Consider the following 22110-nt stretch of genomic DNA (forward strand, 5'->3'; position numbering starts at 1 on the left):
GACCAAGACCTGAAGGATTAAATGCCTGGGTAGACTCGTACCCCATCCCTAAAGAGTCCGGGTCTTGGTCTGTTAACGTGTCCTGCATAAACCTCTTGGACTTGTTCACAAACCCCAAGATTTTGGACCAGTTTATCTCGGGGAGTGATTTGGTAATGTCCTCTCCTTCAAAAGTTTCGAATCTATACCTGGCGTACCTATCACACTCTGCGAGGTAGTGCCTTGCCGTTTCTTCTTTTATTTCGCAAAAACGAAAGGGATCTGGTAGAATACCCATTACGAAGAGATGTCTTCTCAGTGGGCAGTGGCCCGTCAGAATACCTATCAGCTTCCTAATTCCCGTCCTTGAGATAGAAATAGCCATTTTGATTCTGCTGGTTTGATCGCCTTAACAAACTCTTTCGATTGTCTGTGTCCGGGGGATAACTTCCACTCCCTAAGGAATTGTTTCATGCCCCAGTTATTAATACTCTCTTTCGCTGTGCTCATAGAGTGAGGTAATACCAGTTGTGGCCTGACAAACGCAGTATTAGAACCTTTTTTGGCTAGGCCATCCGCCTTTTCATTGTCTATACTTGGTAAACAATTGTCCATATCCCCTTAGGGATGGAATTTGAAAAAATCCTTTCTTAGCGGATATCTATGTCATTATAGGGTTGCACCACGCAAGTACCTCTAAACCTCTAATAAGTTACATTTATGTTAAATAATCATTACATACACATTATACAATAAAACCTCATGCTAATGAACAGTCATCGTATCACTACTTTTGTCCTCATGAGAAACGTTTCTGTTGTAATGAACTTTATCGTTTCATAACTTATGGTTTTTAAATCAGGCCAAGCACAAAGGGTGGATTCTGAGGGTAAAACCTGTTCTGTATAGATTTAGATTAAGGTCTTTACTCGTTGAATGTGCTGTGTAGACTTACCCAAATGCAGATTCTCCTCCAGTTCCGATACCAGTCGGGTCTCCGGTTTGTGCGATGAAGTTGGCCTGGATCGAATGGAAAAGGCAGAAGTTGTAGTATTTTACTTTGCACAGCTTGAGGAAGTTCTTGCATGCTGCAAACAAATAGAACGGACGGTCAGGTGGATTAAATTAAAAGAAAGAAGGCAGGACTTACTTTGTGGTCTTTCATCTGTATACAGATCGACCGTGATGTCACCCAACGTCGTTTCAATAACAACAGCCATATCGAAAACTTTTTTCGTTAGCCCATATTTTGAAAGAAAAACACTCGCCTTCCTAATGAATCAAGTCGAACGGATTCGGAGCCCAATAGGTCTTGAGGCCGTCTCGCACACATCGGACCTAAAGGAGAATCGGAAGAACGTGATTTTTTTTCTTTTCTCAAACGGCTGAAACGGTTTGTAGTGTGCGTGAAAGTCTTGGACACTTTCACCGTGTTAACCAATTCTCGAACAAGGCGGATAAATGCCGAAATACTAAAAACCTACCCCGGATTAAAAAGAAAGCAGGATTTAAAAGCGATATAGGTTTAGGGCCGAACGCAAGAGCATCCCTGGAAAAGAGGACGTCACTCCTTACTATGTCAAAATGCAAACATATGTTTTACACTGGTCAAACTTCATTCTGATGTATAGTTTTCCCTTCTTCCCCTCCGGCTCATGTGCTACTGGAGTCGTTACTGTGAATGTGATTATATAACAGGCCCCTGTCGACCATGTCATGTCAATGATTCGATCATTAATATCGATCTTTTTTAATAGAAATTTTCCCGTCCTTGTCACAGCAAAAGAACTTGAAAACATTTTAAAACAACAAAAAATTTATTTTATCTAGTTAATCACCTGGTACTTTTTTCTGTAAGCTAATAATTTTAATTTGTAATTTTAAAGTAATGATTTCACATCAAAACTAACATGTATGTTTTTGTGTTATCATTTTAAAAATAGACCACCCAATCTAAATATGAATTGGTAAATCTGCCAATTATGTGATATACCTCTTTTTGTGTAGCTTGATGATTAGAGACCTTATACAATATATCAAAAATTATCCATTTAGGTCACAACAGATATATTTTATTTGAGTAATTCCTGTCATGCAGTAGGGTATGTCAAACTACCTGTTGATTGTCATGAACCACTTTGCAATAACTCAAATAAAATTTCAATGGGATTTTACGAAACCTACAAAGAATAGCCTTTTCTCAAGAACACCCTCACTTGCAATAGAATATATTCTCAAGCTGCCACCCTTAGGTTTTGTTTGCCCTTGAAAGAGTTTTACTAATGTGGTTTGAAAGTTTATCTGGGTATTAACAATGATGCAAAGATCTTCAACAGTTTCAGGTACAGTTAGGGATAAGTCTGATATAGTGTTTTTTTTTTCGACCGGCCAACTATTAGGTCATTGCCGGCACCTCACTTATATACGTTTCTCGCATTTTTCTTTGTTTCATTTCAACTTCACTATATCTCTTCTTTTAATTTTGTTTCCTGCCGACCAAACAGAGGATGGTTTTGTTGCTCGTTCCTACCATCCCACACGTGATTTATTAAAAATACTTCAATACTTACAGACTCATTAACAATACCCACTCACACTAAGAAAATGATTACCTAATCTACAGTTGGCAGGGCTCAGAGTACAGGTACACGACTGAGGTCCTGCCCCTACAACTATGTTTGTCCCTACTAAAAAGTCGGTAATACATAACCCTACCAACTTCCTGCTCATGCTAATAAATACATTCATACAGTATGTACAGAAATTCATTCATCCATTAGACTAATTTCCTTTTGACAGGCTTGTGGAGTACTCGATATTCCTCGACATCCACGTCCATTTATACAAAACATCCACGCTAAGAAATACATTTATATTGGAGAGGTCGCAGCATCTCGGTAGTATTACTACAATCTTGTTAGCAGTGACCTGTCTCTCACATCACACAACACATATATAAATACCTAAACTAATTTGGCGGGCCGTGAGCTACTCGATATTCAGTCACAGCCACATCCAGACATACCGCATCACCCATGCTAATAAATATATTAACACTGCAAAATGGAGATATACCATGTATGGTTGATTATATGTATCCATACGCATTTATCAATTTTAAGTACCTAATAAGATTATCTTTGAAGTCACTGTTATGCTTAAGAACTATTTCTAGATTAGATGGTAGGTCACACCATTCTCAGTACTCTCTTAACTTATCACATTCCTCTAATAGGTGTCTCACCGTTACCAGGTTTCCACAGAGTAGGCAGCGTTTTTGACTTCTACCCACTAAGAGGTGACCGTGTGTGAGACGGGTGTGACCTATTTGCAACCTTGTTAATATTTTACAATTATTACAATTAAGTGAGTTTTTTTTTGTTGAGGTAAAAAGTCAATGGCACGAGTGGGATTCGAACCCACAATCTTCGGCTTGATACGCCGCTGCTCTATCACTTGAACTATCGTGACCTCGATCCACTCGGACACCAACTTCCCATCTCAACCGCACCTTTTGAATTTTCCCTCCTTCGAGGGCCATGATAGCTCAAGTGGTAGAGCAGCGGCGTATCAAGCCAAAGATAGTGGGTTCGAATCCCGGTCGTGCCATTGACTTTTTTATCTCAACAAAAAAAACCTCAATTAATTGTAATAATTGTAATATATTAATTGGTCAAGCAGACCACGAAATTAGTGAATCTTGTTAATATTATTTTACATTTTTCCAAATTCTCCATGGGCCATGGCCTCGTGTATTTTTAGTTTTTATATAACATTATTTTACGGAAATGAAAGATATTGAATTACAAGGAAAGAAATGTTAGCTTTGTTGCCGAGGCTAGACAATTTACAAATTATATTTTAAAAACAAATAATGGATCAATTACACAATACAAAAATAAACTTTATTCCTCATTAAATCATATAGAAAGGTATCAACACAAGGTTTATTTTTGGATCTGCCCAATAGTAATAGCAGCTAATCAATTAACCATATTAAAATGGCACTTGTTAAAGATTATAATTGTTTTGATGTTTTTAAATCAGACAAAAAGCTTGGAAAAGCAGCATATGGGTCGTGGTCAAAATGGTCAATTCAGTTCGAGCTGGAAGAAATGCCACGGTGCCAGGATGGATATCAAGTTGAGGACAGTTTCCTGTACCTTGTACGATGACAATAATGGAGCAACTTTGATTCGACTTGACCACATGTTCTTTGCTAGGGGGGGCCTAAAACAAAATAAAAATGGGATATTACAATTTAGATTTTCCAAGTTTTCCTCCAGTAACAGCAATTACGTTAATAAAAAATAATAATAATCCCCCTGCACATAAGTGTAAATATTTAAATTTGATAATTAAGGCACACTTACAAAAATTCTGGTGATTGAAAATTCCTTTACAGGTGGTTTGTAAACAGTGCAGTATTCATCTATCCTCTTTCCCTTGAACATCATTTCGCTGGCAGTTGATGATTTGTAATTTAGCATCATACATAGGGTATCAACATCACGGTATTTTGTAGTGAGTCCAGCTCTCACAACATTGTCCGAGCAGGCCATTATTTCAACACAGTCTAAAACATGATCCAAATCTCATTTTGAGAAACAAATTTATGAATAAAATGCCGAGAAAGATATATTTCCTTATATTTTATAGAACTTGAATATTTATTTTAATAAAACAAATATAATAGAAGGGTGTCACTCCTGTGCTACATGTCACCTGATATAAGAATAGCGCTTGAGCACAGCAACAAGTATTTTGATCCCATATTCCAATTTTTGGAGGAAGCAGGGCTGTTTTATTGTATATGACATCTTGTTTGGAGTTCCCTTTTGGGTTTATTGAGGTTGAAAATATACATCGTAAAAGTGTAGCAAAAGGTGGATTGTGCACCCCATCACTCTCAATTATATTAGTTATGTACAAAGGGTGGTGAAGGAATAATCAAGTCCCACTACCCTACTTGAGTGAATGGTATGTAAGTAGGAAAAAATATTTTAAAAATGAATGAGAGTGGGAGAGTATCTAGGTTTAAATATTGCATGATTGGAGCTGAAGTAATCTAGGTGTTGTCAGTGTCTGGAACACTTCAACAACAGAGCAGATAAGAAGGAAGATCTACTAAGGACTGTCAAGACCTGAAGTAGACGATTCTTGGGGATTATAAGAAGTCTCAAGTTCAATTCTGCACTCCTATCTATACACATAACAATCAAATAATATAATTTCTCGGTTTGATAGAAAAATTTTTAAAAACAAAAGAAAAAGGATAATGTTATGACCTCAACTAGATCTCCTCTTTTCTTTTATACTAAATTTGGGTTGATATTCCTTCAAAATATAATTTTTAAATAATTGTGCATATTGTAAATACAAATTTTTGCTTAAATTATTAAGCATAACAGTAAAAAGTTTAATAAAAGAATATAGCATGTAACGTATTAATTGTCAAATTTGAGTATAGTCATATCTTATACACACTAATAACACACAATTTAATATGTAAAGTAATTTTCACCCACTTCCTTTGAGGTATGCATGTGGTACATTGGCATCAATGAAAACTGCTTCTCCGGGTTTCAGTTTAATGTAGTTCATAAAGTAAATTGAGAAAATCCCTACATCCATTGGGTGTTGTTCCTGAAGCATTTCAAGTATAGGGTACAACTGTGCATCTCTAATTTCATCGACTGTACATCAAATACGAAAGAATTACATCATTTTAGCTCACAATAGTAACAGTATTTTTACCTGATGTTTTGAGACGGTTCATAAGATTTGTAAGTGACCCTCGGACACTATATTCCGAAGCAGTCATTAATGATGTAAACACCGCTTGGAGCGATGATGGATTTGCGTTTCTTATAAAGCCCTGGTACACATTGATTGGGATGATATCTTGCAGTTCATGAATGACTAATTAAATCAAAATTTTGTAAATATTCAATTTTTGGTATTTAAACAATAGGGGGAGTTTACGCTTTAAAAAATTTTTTATCTCCTCCAAAGGTCTGAATCCACAGAGTACTTCAAAGTCGTCCACTGCAATTGCTAATTCTGGCTTGTGGTTTGCATCCCTGTAAATCAATGGGTTCTGTTCATGAAGTACAGCAGCCAACTCCTGAAAATTTTAAAAAGAATGTTACATACCACTAACCCTCTGGTCAGCACTGCACCCGGAGGGCACACGCTATGAGAAGCCAACCAACACAAGCACTCAATACGAGGGATTAAGGGGCAAGGAGGTCTCAAGGCCATTGTTGTTTAATGCAACATGGAAATTTCCCAGCATGGGAAATAGTAGATAAGACTTGGACAGTAGGATTAGGATGGATCGAAAGCTTGGTGAGAAATGTTGCATGCAATCCAATGATCAGTTTGTTGTCAAAAGGAAAGATGAAGTCGTTGTGAATAATGAGGCTGGTGATGTAGCAACGAGCTTTGACAATGTGACTTTTGATTGGAAGGATTGGATATTGGATTGGGCAGAACCCCACAGTTCTACTCCCTTATATCCAAAGTGGTTACACTAATGTCACATATAGAGGTAGTTCAGTTTTGAAGGTCAAAAGATTTTGGTCCTACAAGTCTTCATAGTTGTCTACGTCTTCTGTAAGTTGTTGTCTCTTAAGTCTTGTGTTGCCAGTCTGCTGTTTAGGCATAGTCCAAAGTTTCTGACTTGGATAGATCAGTATCTTTTTTCCTATCTGGTTATGTATAGTGGAAGGCAAGACTTTTTTCAATGTGAACTTACACTGAGTACTTTGTTCTCCATTCAATCAATTTGTCCTGAGGACTTTTGATTGAAAGGATTGGATGGGCTGAATGTTGGATGGCTTGGCAGAACCCCACAGTTCCAGTATATATTCCAAAATTGGTCACAGTACAGTCTTCTCTAAGAAGTTTAGTTTTGACGGTCAAGACAAGATTCCAGTCCTAGAAGTTTTCATAGTTGACCTATTTATGTTATACAAATTTATGGTATATAAATGGAAGAATGCATTTTGGACAATATGATGGATCAACTTATCTCATTGGATTGATTATCGTGACCTCGATCCACTCGAAAAATGGCAAAAGGAGGGAAAACTCATAAGGTGGGGTTGAGATGGGGAGTTGATGTCCGAGTGGATCGAGGTCACGATAGCTCAGGTGGTAGAGCAGCGGCATATCAAGCCGAAGGTCGTGGGCTCGAATCACTCTCATGCCATTAACGTTTTTTCATCTCAACTAAAAACCTTAATTAATTGTTATCTCATTGGTTTTATTTTATAATTAAGCATTTAAGTTTGTGCTTGGGTGCTAGACCCTATCAAATCTCAGTTTAAAATTTTTTTTTATGCATTTAATTACTACTTAAATACTTTAAGTAAACAATAAACAATTTTATTTATGTTTAGGAAGCTGTAGCTAAGTAGTAAGGGCATTTGACTTGTATTTACCATCCTTGTAGTTTGGGGTTCGAATCTCAACATAGCCCTTGGGACTATTACTGATAAGTACTGAGATGGTGATTCATCACTAAAAAGCCAAGGTTCAAATCTCAGCAGTTCTGAATTGGCCCAAATGGAATCTTTTAGAAGGAAAATACTGGAATTCAAGAGTTTGATATGAATCACCCTCAATAGCATCTTACAAATGGACACCATCAAGCCAATCACTACTGCAAAAAAGCTTTACCCCCAAATCTTGGTTCTGTCCAGGTGTGACTGATTCAAAGATCAAGATATTTGATCTTGGGAAAAAGAAATCAAAAGTTGATAATTTCCCCCTTGATCTTGTCTTTGATGAGTTTGAACAACTTTCATCTAAGCTAGACATATCTGCACGAATAAAAATCTTGTGAAGAACTGTGACAAGGACCGGTTCCACATCAGGATGTGGTCCATCCATTCCATGTCATCATAATAAACAAAATTCCAGACTGAATGAGAGGTACTTTTGGCATGCCCCAAGGTCGGATGTGTATACATTTGACAGCTTATTATAAGTATTAGGTCATCTGACCAAAACCTGCAGCAGTTGAATCGTTGAGGAGACCCAAGTTAAAATTCTCCAGAAAGAAGATGAGAAAAACTGTTTCCAAGAATTGGGGGTTCACAAAATTCAGCCGTGAAGAATTGAGATCGATGGAAGCATCGAAAATGATGGCTGCAATGACAAGTACATTGCCTTCGCACAGACCACTTGATACATGGAGAAAGGTTCAGACCAAGGAGTTTGCTCAAGGCATGCAATTGTTTATTTTATTAGCCTCAACTAGGTGCAACAGAAGCTTAATAGGATTTGATCATAAAGTTGCAGGTTAAAAATGTTCATTCCAAACTAAGTATTAAGGCTGATAGCACTTTAATTTGGTACATCTGCAACTTCCAGCTGCAGTGGCCAACTCTACTGTCCATAGTGGCATAAGACTCAAAACCTGATCAACTAGGCGCTACAGAAGCTTAATAGGATTTGATCATAAAGTTGCAAGTTAAAAATGTTCATCCCAAACTAAGTGTGATGAGCGGTTTCCCTTTTTCCGTGCGCGCGGCTCGCGGCTCGTTCAAATACCGTCTCTCACTAGGTTGCTCCGAGAGGGTAGCGAGCTACTCCACTCTCGGCCCATCAAGCCTTTTAGGGGTAAGATTTGTCAGGTTGCTCGGCTTGATGGGTGAACACCCTTTACTTATTTACTACTAACTCTGGACAAGGAGGTTTGGGGGAAAGATACACCAATTCAGACAGGACAACCAGGTCCCTTTATTTGATATGACTGTACAATTCCCAATATGTATAATCAACTAGTGAATAACGCCCTAACCCTTCTTATAAATAGCAACCCTTATTTCCTATTAAACAATTCATATGCAAAACTTATTACTGGAAGACTAATTCTAAATAGAACTAATGCTCTTACTCTCTATAACGAAACCTTAATACTAGGGGCTTAGTTATTGGGATCGTAGTACTAAAAGTAGCCCGAAATCGCCCAACTGTTCTCCAAATCTCCCGCAAACCAATTGACAAAATTTGTACTCACAGGACTGGAATACGTGCATCGGTTTTGTCGGTTCGGTGGTACGGATCTTGCGAACTACGCTGACTAATCTTCCACACCAGTTCCCCTTTTGACTCCGTTTGACAGACTCACTCGTCGTCTCCACGGGACACTCTGAATGACTCAACTGCGGACTCCACCCGGATTCTCTCTTCGGACTCCACTCTCTGATTGTCCTTTTTATATCAATCCATTCAGGGAGGAGGTGGGGAACAGTTGCATTTCGAAAATACTGCTATGCTTCCGGGTGACCCGACTGCCCTTTGTCCTCTCCAGGTCATTGAGCTATTTCGGATGAGTCCGGGCATCAGCTAATCCTGAGGGTTGAGCAATAAGGCCACTCGTCAGCACAACAGCCAATTTTTTTAGGGTGATTGCCCCGGGATCGACCCACGTTTCTCAATCGAAAACGTCCAGCTGTCATTATGTTGCCAGCTTTTTTCTTTTTTAGCTGTGTCTGGAGTTCTCAAGAAGGACCGGGTCGGCTCCCGCGATTCCAGGCCACCTCCGGTTACTCTCCCTGACACAATACGCTTTCCCAACAATTAGCTAACCTATTTTAATATTTATAACAAACTTAAATTTTTACAACCCCGTTTAGGATTCCCTTCTGGGGATCTTTACACTAAGTATTAAGGCTGACTGCACTTCAATTTGGTACATCTGCAACTTCCAGCTGCAGCGGCCTAAACTCTACTGTCAACAGTGGCCTAAGACTGAAAACCTGATCAGCTCTCCTATCAATACATGTTCCACAAACTCACAGTCCATTCCACCAACAAGAAGTACTCGTTGGCTGAAAATGAAAAGGCACCTATGGCCGTAATTAAACTGTCTCAAAGACTAAACAATGAGTTGTTGAGAAAACCCTTGGGTCAAGTATTCTTTGTGCAATATTATATTACAAACCTGTACATCCTGCAGTATATTGTGTGCAGTGAAAAGAAAAAGTAATAATAATGTAATATTACCAAAATTTCAACCTAATCACAACGTTCATTAAATCCAACAAGTACTGAGTATGTTAGTGCTATGATTCCAAATAAAACCAATAATGAAGATTGAAAAGTAGAGTTAGATCATTCCAGCTGGAAAAGTCCTTTTTTATATACTCCTTAATGTTATTTATTAATTACTAGTAAGATTATCAAGTGTCATGAGTAGCTATAGTTTATTTTAAAACATCTTAGTGTTACCTTATCAGGATGAGCTTGAATAGACAAAGCTTTGCGTATGGATAGGACTTTGAGAAGAAACGGAAGGTCATCGTCCAAAACGCTACCGAGGGCTCTTGGGTTCCTCTTCAGATAGCTATGTAGTGTCTCCCCAGTTGAGAGCATGCATGATTCCCCCTTGGCATGTGTACCTATCCATAATTCAGCGTAAGGGATGTTTTCATCCAATTTAAAGTTCTTATTAGAGGAGAGCAAACGTGAGACAAGGCTGGAACTTCCCAGTTTGCCCCAGTCATACAATTGCGCCACACAAGCCAACTCCATTGTATGCAGCCTTGTGTAATCTTGCTAACTATCTTTCATTTCTACTTTCCAGATATACTGATAAATGTATTGACAAATGTCACTTTTGACGTTTATACTCTGAGGAGGTTATCATTGTTAATTGGCCAAAGTACAATTTCCTGAATTTCCCTTTAAAATTGACAATTTTCTCTTTCTTTCAAATTTAAATTTTCACAAAAATTCACTTTGTTTTTAAAAATTCAGATACTATAGCTGCCTTAAAATGTAATAAAATGCAATTAACAATATATACATATAATTTGTCAACTACTGAACCCCAAAGAAATATTAATTCTTTAATAATCTTCAATAAATTTAAATTACATACGATTGATTATAAAATTGGTTATAAATTCAATGGAAAACAGGAAAACCAATGCTTAATAGTTCAAATTGGTAAATATGCCAAAACAATCTTATTAATTGCAAATGAACCATTTTTCAACATTTATTATTTGTTATTTTAAGTAAAAAGATATATACTTTTAATAATAATATATTTTACGGAATTAATCCAATTTACAAAAATGTTTAAATATAGAAATATACAATATATAAAGTATAACAATATAAATGAAAATATATGTAAAGGTAAATATAATGTATGTATAAAATCTGCTGAAGTTCGTTGCAAAAAAGCAAAACTACTTCAACTATAACAAAATAAAATAACATTGAATTTTAAAATAAAATGTTTACAACAAAAAAAGGAAAATTAATATAATACCGCACCAGAAAAAAATCAAGAGATAATTTCCAGGGGAAAGCTAAATAAAAGAACAGCAAGACGGGTGGTTAAAAAGTGTGAGGCAAAATGCATTAACAAATAAAATGATAATTTGTACTAAGAAAAAAATGAGCAAGTCCTAGTTAGACATAAATAAATTCTGACTAAAGAAAAAAAATAGTGAAATTATAAACAAAATATTAAAAAAATCAATTAGCATTAAATTTTAAATAAGGAAGAAAATTCAAATTAACACAATCACCTTAAAAATCAGAAGAAAATATAATTTAGCCAATTAGAAGAAATAATCTACAAATGATGATACAGACAAATTTGAAATTTTGTGTGAAAAGTGAAATCATTTAAAAACATTACTGATTAAGAGATAATTTCGAGGAGAAAGCTAAATTAAAGACCAGTAAGACTAGAGCAATGTAATACCATCAAAATGGATTAATAAATAGAATTTGGAGAATTTAAAAACACGAGTCTAAAAACACTAAATTTAAACTTAAAAATTGGATTACTGTACCAATTTGTATCTGTAATTCCAGGCATTGAGGGTATATTGAATTAATTCTTAAAGATTTATCGTACTGTTCAAAGAATTAATTAAAAACATTTTTGTGAGTGAAAAATAGCCAAATAGTGATGATGAATTTTACCCACTCTCTTGAAAAATGGCTCACATATTTGATATCTAAATTTGCAGAGAGCAGTATTCAGCCACAGCCGAATTCAGATGCAGTAATTCACACTGCATTTTTAACACAACAGTAGAGATTCTTTAGGGGGCACTCTTTGAAATTATCTTCATTAACATCAAATAGAATGACTTGGTGATTGAGTTATTTTCATAGAGTTATGGGTGTAGAGAAATGAAATTTAAGAAAACAATTGTTTCTACACTGGTGTGTTATTTATTTTTTGTAAGAGCAGAAAAGTTAACTTCTTCATTCTGAGATATTTTGTAAAGAAGGGAAAAACAGTAAATCATATTTCAGAAAAAGGATGTGCCATTGAGCAAACCAAGGCAATTCTCAATAATGGACAAAGCCGTAAACCTGGAGAGATTTACAACAGTGTACATAGGATATTTAATAAAATTGATATAATGAAAGGTTCAAAGGTGTTTTTATTCGGAAAGTCTTTCAATACCATCAACCACACCTATTACTTGATTTTTATGGAGACTTCCTGTGACCATTTTATTTACACTCTAAAGTTAAACTTTTCATTTGTTTTTAAATCTTAATCTTTAAATGCAGGACTCTGTTTTAATGTACCTTTCTAATGAAATGCAGAGTGCTAGTATAGCTTTCTAATATAATGACTCGTTTCACAAATTCTTCTCTTCTTCAGTTCACTCAGTCTATTCATGGTAAAAAATTGTCCCCTTAGGGTAGGAATTTAAAAAATACTTTCTTTGCAGCTATTCATTTCATTAAAGTAATGCACTGTCGACATTTCAGCCCTTAGATCCAGCAAATTAATAGAGATGATGAATGGTGGAGTGAGTGCAGTGTTCAATCCTTTTAAAAAGATAGTTCCTATTCACAGTAAGTTGTTTTCAACAATCCGGATTTTGAGCATCATCAGGTTGAAGGAGTTCTACAACCACATCTCTCGACATGAATTGTAAAAGTATATCTTTTACAATTTATGTCGAGAGACGTGGCTTTAGAACTCCTTCAACCTGATGATGAGCTATAAGCTCGAATTCCAGATTGTTGAAAACAACTTACTGGGAGTAGGAACAATCTTTTTAGAAGGACTTAGATCCAGCGGTTTGGATTGTGCATGTCTGTTAGTCAGTAACAGAACTGTTCATATGCATAGGGATGCAACTTCAAAAAATCCTTTCTTAGCAGCTATCCATGTCATTATAGGAATGCACTGTCGAAATTTCAGCCCTTTAGACCCAGCAGTTTGGTCTATGCCTTTCTGTCAGTCTGTCTTGGAACTGTTTTATATATACGATTATAGATATGATTTATTGTCAAAGAAAAGCACTGTTAAAACAATGTTTCCTTTATATTTCCTTTCTGTGTATGCAAGTTTAAGATTTGTTAAATATTAAAAAAAGTATTACTTAAGCTGTTAACTATTAATTATTTAAGAAATTTAGTCTTGAATTTATTGTTACTTCTCTTTACTACTACTTTAACATTATATCTATCAACAGCATTAAACATTCAGTTTTGTACTTTTATATATTTCACATTTTTTAAATTCCCAGAATCTATGATAAGCCTGCATACATAGCCCGAAAATAAATAGTGAATTAAACAAATTGAAATTGGATTGTACATATTGGTAGAAGCGATGATAATTTTGGATACTGGGAGAAATAAAATGTCACTCCATTCGATTTCATAGATACATCCAAAAGGTCTACAGTGGGATAAGGATATGGATCGTTCATTTGAATAGTCAATGAATATCTCTTTCCATGTGCAAGGCTCATTGGCTGTTTGAAATTAATGTTGAACTTTTTTGAACTCTCGACAAATCCTATAAACTTTGCTTCTTCCATTATTTTCCAATAGAAGCTCTCATTATTTTCACAGTCCATCAATCTCATCACAACACTTTCTTTATATTTCTCACCATCTTTCCCAACTCGACAGAAAAACTGAAAACATTTTTCAATTAGCTAAAGCCGTGGAGAGAATTTAGAGCAGAACTGACCTGAACTCCAGTGATATTCAAATCATGATCAACAGTTAAAAACACAGCACAGTTAGTAACAGTGAATATAGTGTATTCAAAAGGGGTTTTACCCTTAAAACATGCCGTCATGAGATTTAACTCTCCAATAACTTCTCTACAAGTTGTTTTGAAGCCCTCGGGAAATGGAAACAATCGGTCTCTTGCAATTGCACTCAAAATCCCATTGAATTCTCTTTCAGTTAGAAAACCCGCTGAACCGGGGCCATCAATAAATTCATGAGGTGTCATATTTAAGAAGCAAAAGTTTTTCAGTACATCCTTTTGTGCATTTCTTCTCCATTCCTTGCCTAAAAAAAATTGTCACCCTTGTTATTACTGAATGTTATACTGATAACTGATTTATATAAACTCAATTCTGGATCTACATACATATGCATGTGTACAGAGCTAAGCCTATCACTGGCAATTCCAGCTTTTATGTATTTTACAAAAATTACTGGCAGGCCTCAAGAATCACCCACCCTAGATGTTGGAAATCCGGGTTCCAACCTTGGTCTTGTCTATCCCAGCACTGAGGTTGGGCTCCATGTGCTATCAGCCTAGGCCATTTCAGCCCCTAATGCAACCGGTTTGGAAATCCAAACCCACTCTCACTTATTCTTAAGTATGTAAAAAAGTAAAAAGTCATTAATGTCATACAAGAGGGCTTAATGTCAAACTACCCATTGGGTACGCATACGACGTTATAATACTTTCACCATATTATTCACAATTTAAAATCCATGGGCTAGCTAAGAAATCTGATTTGAACCCAGAATCACCAATATGGGAAATATGAGTTGGATGCTCTAACCGCTTGGCCACCACAGTCCCCTCTCTCTTAAATAAATTCTTTTCTATTTACATGCCATTCCTCAGTTAAGGAGGACCACCATTTACTTATTTTATAACTACACAAATTGTCAGATGGTTGGGTACTCAATATTCTGTAATCGGCCCTCTCACACTAAACATTCACACTAATAAATACATTCAGTCTCAACCAAAGAAATGCAAGACGAGATATCTATAAGTATTATATACAATTAAACATCACTGTTTCCTCTAAAAAACAAAACGGGGGACCCAGATACTTGCTGCCGTGCTTAAGCACATTTCTCATATTGGGTGGTATTCCTTGGAGTCAAGGAATGGCATTTTTCAATTAAGTGAGACACAAGCGAACTTTCTCTAAATACTGAATGGACCCATATGCATGTTTTTGCCCAAAAGTAAGAGTTCATTTGTTGACCATATATGACCTATTCTTAATTGGGTGAGGATGACCCCTCTTCTAAAAGTAAAATTCTCCGAGGTCCACTTATATCAGTGCTCTTGATATGTGAGAGTTCTCTGCTAATCCAGCCCACTGACCCTGCCACTTTTTTAAAATCATGTTTTTAAATATATTTTTAGGGTCAAAGGGCTGGTTTAGTCGGGAGGTTGGGAGCCTTAGCCATCTCGTATGCCTTTTACTGAATGTTATACCTTTGTGAACTTATTAATTTAGTAAATACTAAAAGCTAAAAATTAATAATATTATTTAAATATTTAATTTAAAAAATATATTAATATAAATAGAAAAAATTATTTAAAGTTTTTAAAATTAATTTTAGAATCCATTTTGGTGTCACAAATGATTGTACCTTCTTTAACTTCTTTGAACTCTAGCCATTTCTTTACAAGTAGAAAAAGATCCGTTTCTCTTACATCCAGTACTCTTTGTTCAAGTATGGTCAAGATATTATTAACTCCCAACATACCGAAATTCTTTTCACTAAGGATGTCTTTAACTTCAGTTTGTATTTTCTGAAAAGAACAATGTTAAGATTGGAGGGGAAAAAACCAAAAAAAAACATAATCTTGCCTTTGTACACATATTCAACAGGACTTCTAGATCATAAGATTGTGCAAAATAGTAAATATCAAAACAGTTAGTGTGATTCACTTCTTTTTTTATGAACTCTATACAATATTCTTCACAGTCGTAAATTAGAAATCTTTTTGCCAAACGTATCACCTCAAGGACTTTGGGCATGTTTTCAGTTTCAAGTGACTTACAATATAAAAACCTGAAAAGTTGACTATGAAATTTGTTCTAATAAATGGGTTGACCAACACTGACTTCAAAAATAGACCAAAAATGACTGGATTTGTTTCAGGTATTTTGAGTTCTAGAATCGGTCTTATAAATCCATTTTCATCTCTTTTCAAAAGCATTTCTTCAAAGACTTCACTTGAAATTATTAGAAGTAACTGGTGTGCTTCGAAGCTCTAATCAAATAAGATTCTTATAATTCAATTTCCTTATTTCTAAAGATTAATTATAATGTATAGTTTTGTAACCTTTGTAGATCTATTGTCGAAAACTGTTATTTTAATATCGGCCAAAAGTCCAGTGTGAAATAAGAAGGAAAGTTTACTGCCCCATGAAATGTTATTTTTTCTCCAACAGTAATTTTGCCTGCCAATGCTTACATGGGATTAAGTATATGTAATAAGTTGAATTTAAATCAGTACCTAATACTATCATCTGAAGTACATATTGCAGAAGGATGTATTGGAAAACTCATTTTAATGTGCTGAAGGAAATGGGCTTTAGAAACAAAATTGATTCAGACAAATTGGATTAAACGCTGGAAAAATAGCAAAATATGTGTAAATATTATTTTAGTCAAATGATGAGATAAAATTAATACATTAAACAATTTTATATAGTAAAATAAATATCAATTAATTTTCTATTGAAGATATTATTGTATGATTTTATTCAAAAATGATTGAAACTAAAAAATACAATCGAAAAATAACACGTGTCAATTTTTTGATTTTGGCATTTTCTATATTCTACCAGATGATCCTATTACTTATCTAACATATATATATTCTTACGTGTACCAAATTCCTAAAAACAAAAACTAAACTTCTGGGAATTTTTCAAAATAAGTTCACAATTTTGAGACTTTTAACAAATTAATTTGTCAGTTTAAAAAAAAAAATAAGTGTTTGAAATTTAATGTCAACTCAAAAAAGTGTAATTTTGATTAATAAAATTTATATCATATGGCTATATTAGAGGTCAAAGAGCAATACAAATACATAAAATTATGGATGTGCAAATGATTTATTGATCAAAACAAATTGATGAAATTGGCAGACTGGAGGGCTGGTTGTTGTACTTTGAAAATGAGAACTCCACTTCATTCGCAGTGACTTTTATCTTGTGAAGATCAACTGTTCTGCAAAGATTGCTTTCATTGAACTCAAGAGTTATAGAATGCCTTGTGTTTTGTTCAATCATAGCTTTTTCATCAAAATTGATATAAAAAGAGTCTGAAAATTGGACTTCGAGATTGTTTGTATACTCAGCTACATTTTTCCAATCCCAGAACTGCTCGCCGGCACACTGCATGATTCTCACTGTGGCTCTTTCTTTGTATTTCTCATTGTTGTTACCAATATGTGAAAGAAGCTTAAAAAATTAAATATATTTTTTGTCATTCCTTGGAATTTAAGAGTATTTACTTACCCGGACATTTTTTATATAAATGGTCTTGTCAACAGTGAAAAATATAGATGCAACTTTAATTGGCTCCGTTCGGTACTTAAACCTAGATGTTTCAAAGCTTAGTTCTTGATATGAATCTCTTATTTTTGTGCAGAAACCTGTTGGGTAAGGTTTGCTGTTCTTTTCCCCTGTGATGTTGCTAAAAACAGCAGCAAATTGCTTTTGGGTAAGCAGTCTACTCTTCCCAGGCCCTTCTGCAAACTGCTGGGCAGACATGTTGAGAAAACAAAACTTTTTAACTATAGTGTTGGTTAATTCTTCATCCAATTCTCCTGAAAAAATTGCATTCAAGTACTATTTAAATAAAGTATAAAATAATTAATACCTTTTGTTTCCCCTTTAAGCTCTAACCAGGCCATAACAGCTTTAAATAAATCATATTCTATAATATTTAACATGCTTTGGTCCAAAATCATTAAAATTGCTTCAGTATTCAATGTCGGTAAATTAGGTTTGCTTAATATCTCTTTGGTCTGTGTCTGGATTTTCTGTAAATAATATATCAATAACTAATAATTTAAAATATTTTGTATAACTCGCTTACATTTGTACAAAGAATATTAAGATACTCCATGTCATTATCTTCTGCAAATTTTTTAATCGTACAGCATGTAGATATGTTGATATTATCCTCTATGTAGTCCAAACAAATTTCCTTAAGATCAGTTAAAGAAAACTTATCAGCTATTTCATACATATTTATGCAATCTTTCAATGAACTTAAAGTCACTTCATTGCAATAGATGTAGCTAAAAAACAATCAAGTATGTATATATGTATCAAAAAATCAAGCTAAAAGAATTCAAGTATAAATTGAAAACTAACTTTAGTAATAGTTTACAAGCTTGTGGATCTGTACCATTCAAATTTATTTCAAAACCAGTCTTCCCTTTTTTTTTAAGGTTGCTCTCAAAGTAATCACTTGCCAGGACCAGGACAAATTGATGAGCGGGAAAGACCTGAAATATAAATTGAAAATATGAGCAACAAACATTTTTTGGAAATTTAAGAAAGGTAAACCTCAGTAGATCCATTTTTGCTTGCAATCAATGACACATCGGTAAAGAGTTTGTTCTTAAAAACATAATTGATTTTGTCTTCCCATGTTTTGAGTTCACTGCGCCACTCACTCATTGTTTTAAATCTTCTTTATCTTGACAATAGTTCAATGATTGATTTATGACACCAAGTTCACGTATTTCAAAGGTATCTTCCTTTTCTTAGTTACATCTGCACTGTGTTATGTTTAACTGGTTTTGTATTTTGAAATGTGTTTGTTACAGGTGGTTAAAACATCTCCTTTTGTTTAAATCAAACTTATTAATCATTTGATTGTACTAAATCTGGATTATTCTTAATGTCCCAATCCTGTCAAAGATAATTTATTGTGACATTTCCTCATGTGAACTGTGATAATTTGGTAGTTACATATCATCTTGGTCGCCTATCTTCATTGGGTTGGAATGTCGGACCAAAATGATAAGTAACTATCAAATTATATTACAATTAATTAAGGTTTTTAGTTGAGATAAAAAAGTCAATGGCACGAGCGGGATTCGAACCCACGATCTTCGGCTAGATTCGCCGCTGCTCTACCACTTGAGCTACCGTGACCTCGATCCACTCGGACACCAACTTCCCATCTCAACCCCACCTTTTTAATTTTCCCTCTTTTTTGCCATTTTTCAACTTTTTGACTTTTGACTTTTTTATCTCAACTAAAAACCTTAATTAATTGTAATATATTAATTGGTCAAGCGGACCATGAAATTAGTGAATTTAATATCAAATTATATATTAATTTATATTTCAAAATTTTAATTACATCTTGAAATTTTTTTTATATGTCGGTAAACATTTTTAATAGAACAATTCAAACAGTAATTTTTAGTCTTATCTAAACACTTAAAAAGAGAAACTAAACATATATATTTTTGTTAATAATGTATTTGTGCAAGGATTTACTGTAGAAAATATTTTTGGATCATAAACCATTCCCTTCAGAGTCATTACATTATTTACACTGCAAATTTAATGCTATAAATGTTGAAATACTGCCACAATACAAATAATTTCAATTTTAAACAATTTCCGTCATCATCAGTAAATTATTTAAAAAAGTGCTTAAATAAGCAAAAAAAAGCCAAAAAATACAATTGTTTAAAGAGAAAACATATGTAACTATTAAACTAAACGTAAGCAGTTTTTGTTATCCCTGACTTTCTTAAAGAACACATGATTATGACAAATAAGATAAAAAGTCAGAATATACTTACTGAATTAACCAATCTATATGTTAATGGTGAAAGAAATTATGTGATTTTGTTTATTTGTGTCAAGTAAAATGAAAGTGTTAATTTTGGTTGGATGCTGCAAAAAGAATCATATGATTTAATAGATGCACCCACTTTTAGCACTGTTTGCTTCAGTATTCATTTAGTTACGTTATTTTTGATAAAATGTTAATTTTTCTCTCAAATCAAACTAACAGTTCAGATTCGTATTATTATTTAAATACACATTGAACCCTGTAATAATAAATTTTAAAAAATGCATTTCTCTGTGGTCTAAGAAGCATTGAACTGCAGCTAAATCATCTAGGTCTATGTATGATACAATAGCTATGGAAGAACACAATATAAAATTCACCGAATTAATGCAGATCAAAATGAATCAGGAGGAAAAGTAGGAGGCCAAGGACCATTCAAGTATGGTAGGATTTGGATATGTTTATAAAAGGCTAAATAATGTCGATAAAATCTAAAATAAACAGCCAAGCAGAAAATGAAATCCTTAGGCTCTTCCACCCCCAATTCAAAGCTAGTCTGGGAATGCCTAAGATACCTCCAACTTCAGGGAATACATCTTATGACCCTGATGTTGGTACCAGAATGCATGGATATTGAATGTAACGAACTGCTGGCAAACTAGCAAGAGCAGCTCTTACACCTTTTGGATCAAAGTCGTAAATTGGCATGCTAAAAGTGGAACTGACTCAAAGGGATGGAGGGAAAAGAACACACACTGGATGAATTTTCCAGATGCAAAACAATCAAAGTTCCTCGAAAACAAAAATCTACCTCTCTCTCAGTAGGCAATAATAAAAGAAAATAATAGGCTTTTATACTGGCCGTTACCTGTACAATTTCCGCCTCAAAACAATTGTAAAACTGGGAGAGATACCAGCTTGAAGAGGCAGAAATCTTGTATAATGTCCTTTGTGGCTACAAAACATGGTGGAAATGGTACAGACCATTTGAATTGCAATATTAATGTCTAAATAAACAAAGAGAAATCCCGGAAAATGCTAAACTACCTTAAGGGTAGTGAGCACTTTTCGAGGTTTGGGGGGTCAATTCCACAATAGATCTTTAACGTCACAGTGAAGAAAAAGCAGAAGAAAGGGAGACATTGATCAGTCGAAGTAGGAAATAAAAATATTGTCAAAAGTAACTTTAATCAACTTCAAGAAAGATTTACTACTTAACACAGAAAAGTTAAAAATTTATATTATTATTTATTATACTATTATTTACTTTGTTTTATCTTTTTATAACAGGCTATCAATAATATAATGATTTCAACCCTTACAAATGTAGTTTTTAACCTAGTCTTTAAATGCATTATTTTCTATTTACAAGCTATTCACTAAAAAAGGTTGATGGAGGGATAATGGATATTTTTCCATATACTTTATAAATATGAGCAACTATGAATACTAGTCTAATTGAGGACCAATGGGGGACTACACATTCACGCGTGTAAATACATTCTCACAAAACAACACAAAATCTATCATCAAACATTTTATATAACCGTATTAACGTTAATTACAATAAAAATATATATGTATAAAAATATCAATTTCTCTCACCAATTGGAACAGCAGATCCAAAGTTTCGCTGTTAAACTAAAGTTCAAATTTCATATTGGATGGCATTCATACTCGCTCTCTATATGCAGCCAAGGAACGACACCCTTCAATTAAATGGGGCACACCGAGTAACTTTCTCTGCATGTTGGACACATATGTGGCCTTTGGATCATAAGTGTCCGTATATCAAATGGATATGGCAATTCTGATTCTACTGTTTTTTTTCCAAAACATATAATAGACTGAGTTGGGGTGTTGGGGCTGCAACGGTTTAGACATTGCACTCACCCCTGTAAGGTAAAGGTCCTGGGTTTGAATCCAGCAGCCGTCCATTTTAATCTGACATTTTTTTTTTCAAAAACACTGACCCCCCACCTTGAGGATTGATATGACCTCTACTATTGCGAACCCTCTACAAAAATAAAAATAAAATCATTTAAAAAAAATTAAATAAAACATTTTTTTTCATATTCATGATAAAAGTGTCCAATTCCACTTGTAATTTTGTCGTTATCAATGGCTGTCTAGCTAACCAATTAGTCTGTCAGACCGTTTCAACATTTCTGTTGGATCTGTCTTCAGTATTGGATCTGTGTTTTTTGTTAAGTAAAGTCTCTTTTTTAAGGTTTTTGCAGTTGTCAGAGTTACCTTTGTTTGTCGATGCATTTGATGGTTTTGAGT

At 34.5% G+C, this 22110-nt stretch overlaps 3 protein-coding genes and 1 long non-coding RNA gene across 6 annotated transcripts; all 4 read right to left on the bottom strand.

Moving 5' to 3' along the window:
• Positions 1-1037: 1037 nt before the first annotated feature.
• LOC112127240 lies at positions 1038-1822 on the bottom strand. Its single transcript, XR_002910475.1, has 2 exons — positions 1130-1822; positions 1038-1067 (listed from the first exon to the last, which is right to left on the bottom strand). It is a non-coding gene; the product is annotated as an uncharacterized LOC112127240 (long non-coding RNA).
• Positions 1823-3858: 2036 nt separating this feature from the next.
• On the bottom strand, positions 3859-10648 carry LOC106660868 (mannose-6-phosphate isomerase). Its single transcript, XM_014383881.2, has 6 exons — positions 10225-10648; positions 5965-6106; positions 5737-5901; positions 5508-5675; positions 4353-4555; positions 3859-4209 (listed from the first exon to the last, which is right to left on the bottom strand). The coding sequence occupies exons 1-6, from the start codon at positions 10525-10527 to the stop codon at positions 4018-4020; spliced, it is 1173 nt and encodes a 390-aa protein (XP_014239367.1). The 5' UTR covers positions 10528-10648; the 3' UTR covers positions 3859-4017.
• A 2803-nt stretch (positions 10649-13451) lies between these two features.
• LOC106660865 (BTB/POZ domain-containing protein 1-like) lies at positions 13452-16935 on the bottom strand. Of its 3 annotated transcripts, none has more exons than XM_014383872.2 (8): positions 16880-16935; positions 16508-16623; positions 16334-16451; positions 16113-16261; positions 15855-16059; positions 15634-15796; positions 13967-14295; positions 13452-13910 (listed from the first exon to the last, which is right to left on the bottom strand). In XM_014383872.2, the coding sequence occupies exons 2-8, from the start codon at positions 16558-16560 to the stop codon at positions 13560-13562; spliced, it is 1368 nt and encodes a 455-aa protein (XP_014239358.1). In that variant the 5' UTR covers positions 16561-16623; positions 16880-16935; the 3' UTR covers positions 13452-13559. The 3 variants fall into 3 exon arrangements, with proteins under 3 accessions (XP_014239358.1, XP_014239356.1, XP_014239357.1); XM_014383870.2 differs by having other exon boundaries at positions 13453-13910; positions 16334-16460; XM_014383871.2 differs by having other exon boundaries at positions 13453-13910; positions 16334-16460; positions 16886-16926.
• Positions 16936-17092: 157 nt separating this feature from the next.
• LOC106660866 (BTB/POZ domain-containing protein 3-like) lies at positions 17093-20999 on the bottom strand. The gene is made up of 7 exons (XM_014383873.2): positions 19832-20999; positions 18576-18923; positions 18381-18514; positions 18100-18304; positions 17881-18043; positions 17517-17827; positions 17093-17459 (listed from the first exon to the last, which is right to left on the bottom strand). The coding sequence occupies exons 2-7, from the start codon at positions 18687-18689 to the stop codon at positions 17112-17114; spliced, it is 1275 nt and encodes a 424-aa protein (XP_014239359.1). The 5' UTR covers positions 18690-18923; positions 19832-20999; the 3' UTR covers positions 17093-17111.
• Positions 21000-22110: the final 1111 nt, after the last annotated feature.

This window comes from Cimex lectularius, unplaced genomic scaffold (genome assembly GCF_000648675.2).
Source record: "Cimex lectularius strain Harlan isolate CLEC.00 unplaced genomic scaffold, Clec_2.1 scaffold177, whole genome shotgun sequence".
NCBI lineage: Eukaryota > Metazoa > Arthropoda > Insecta > Hemiptera > Cimicidae > Cimex > Cimex lectularius.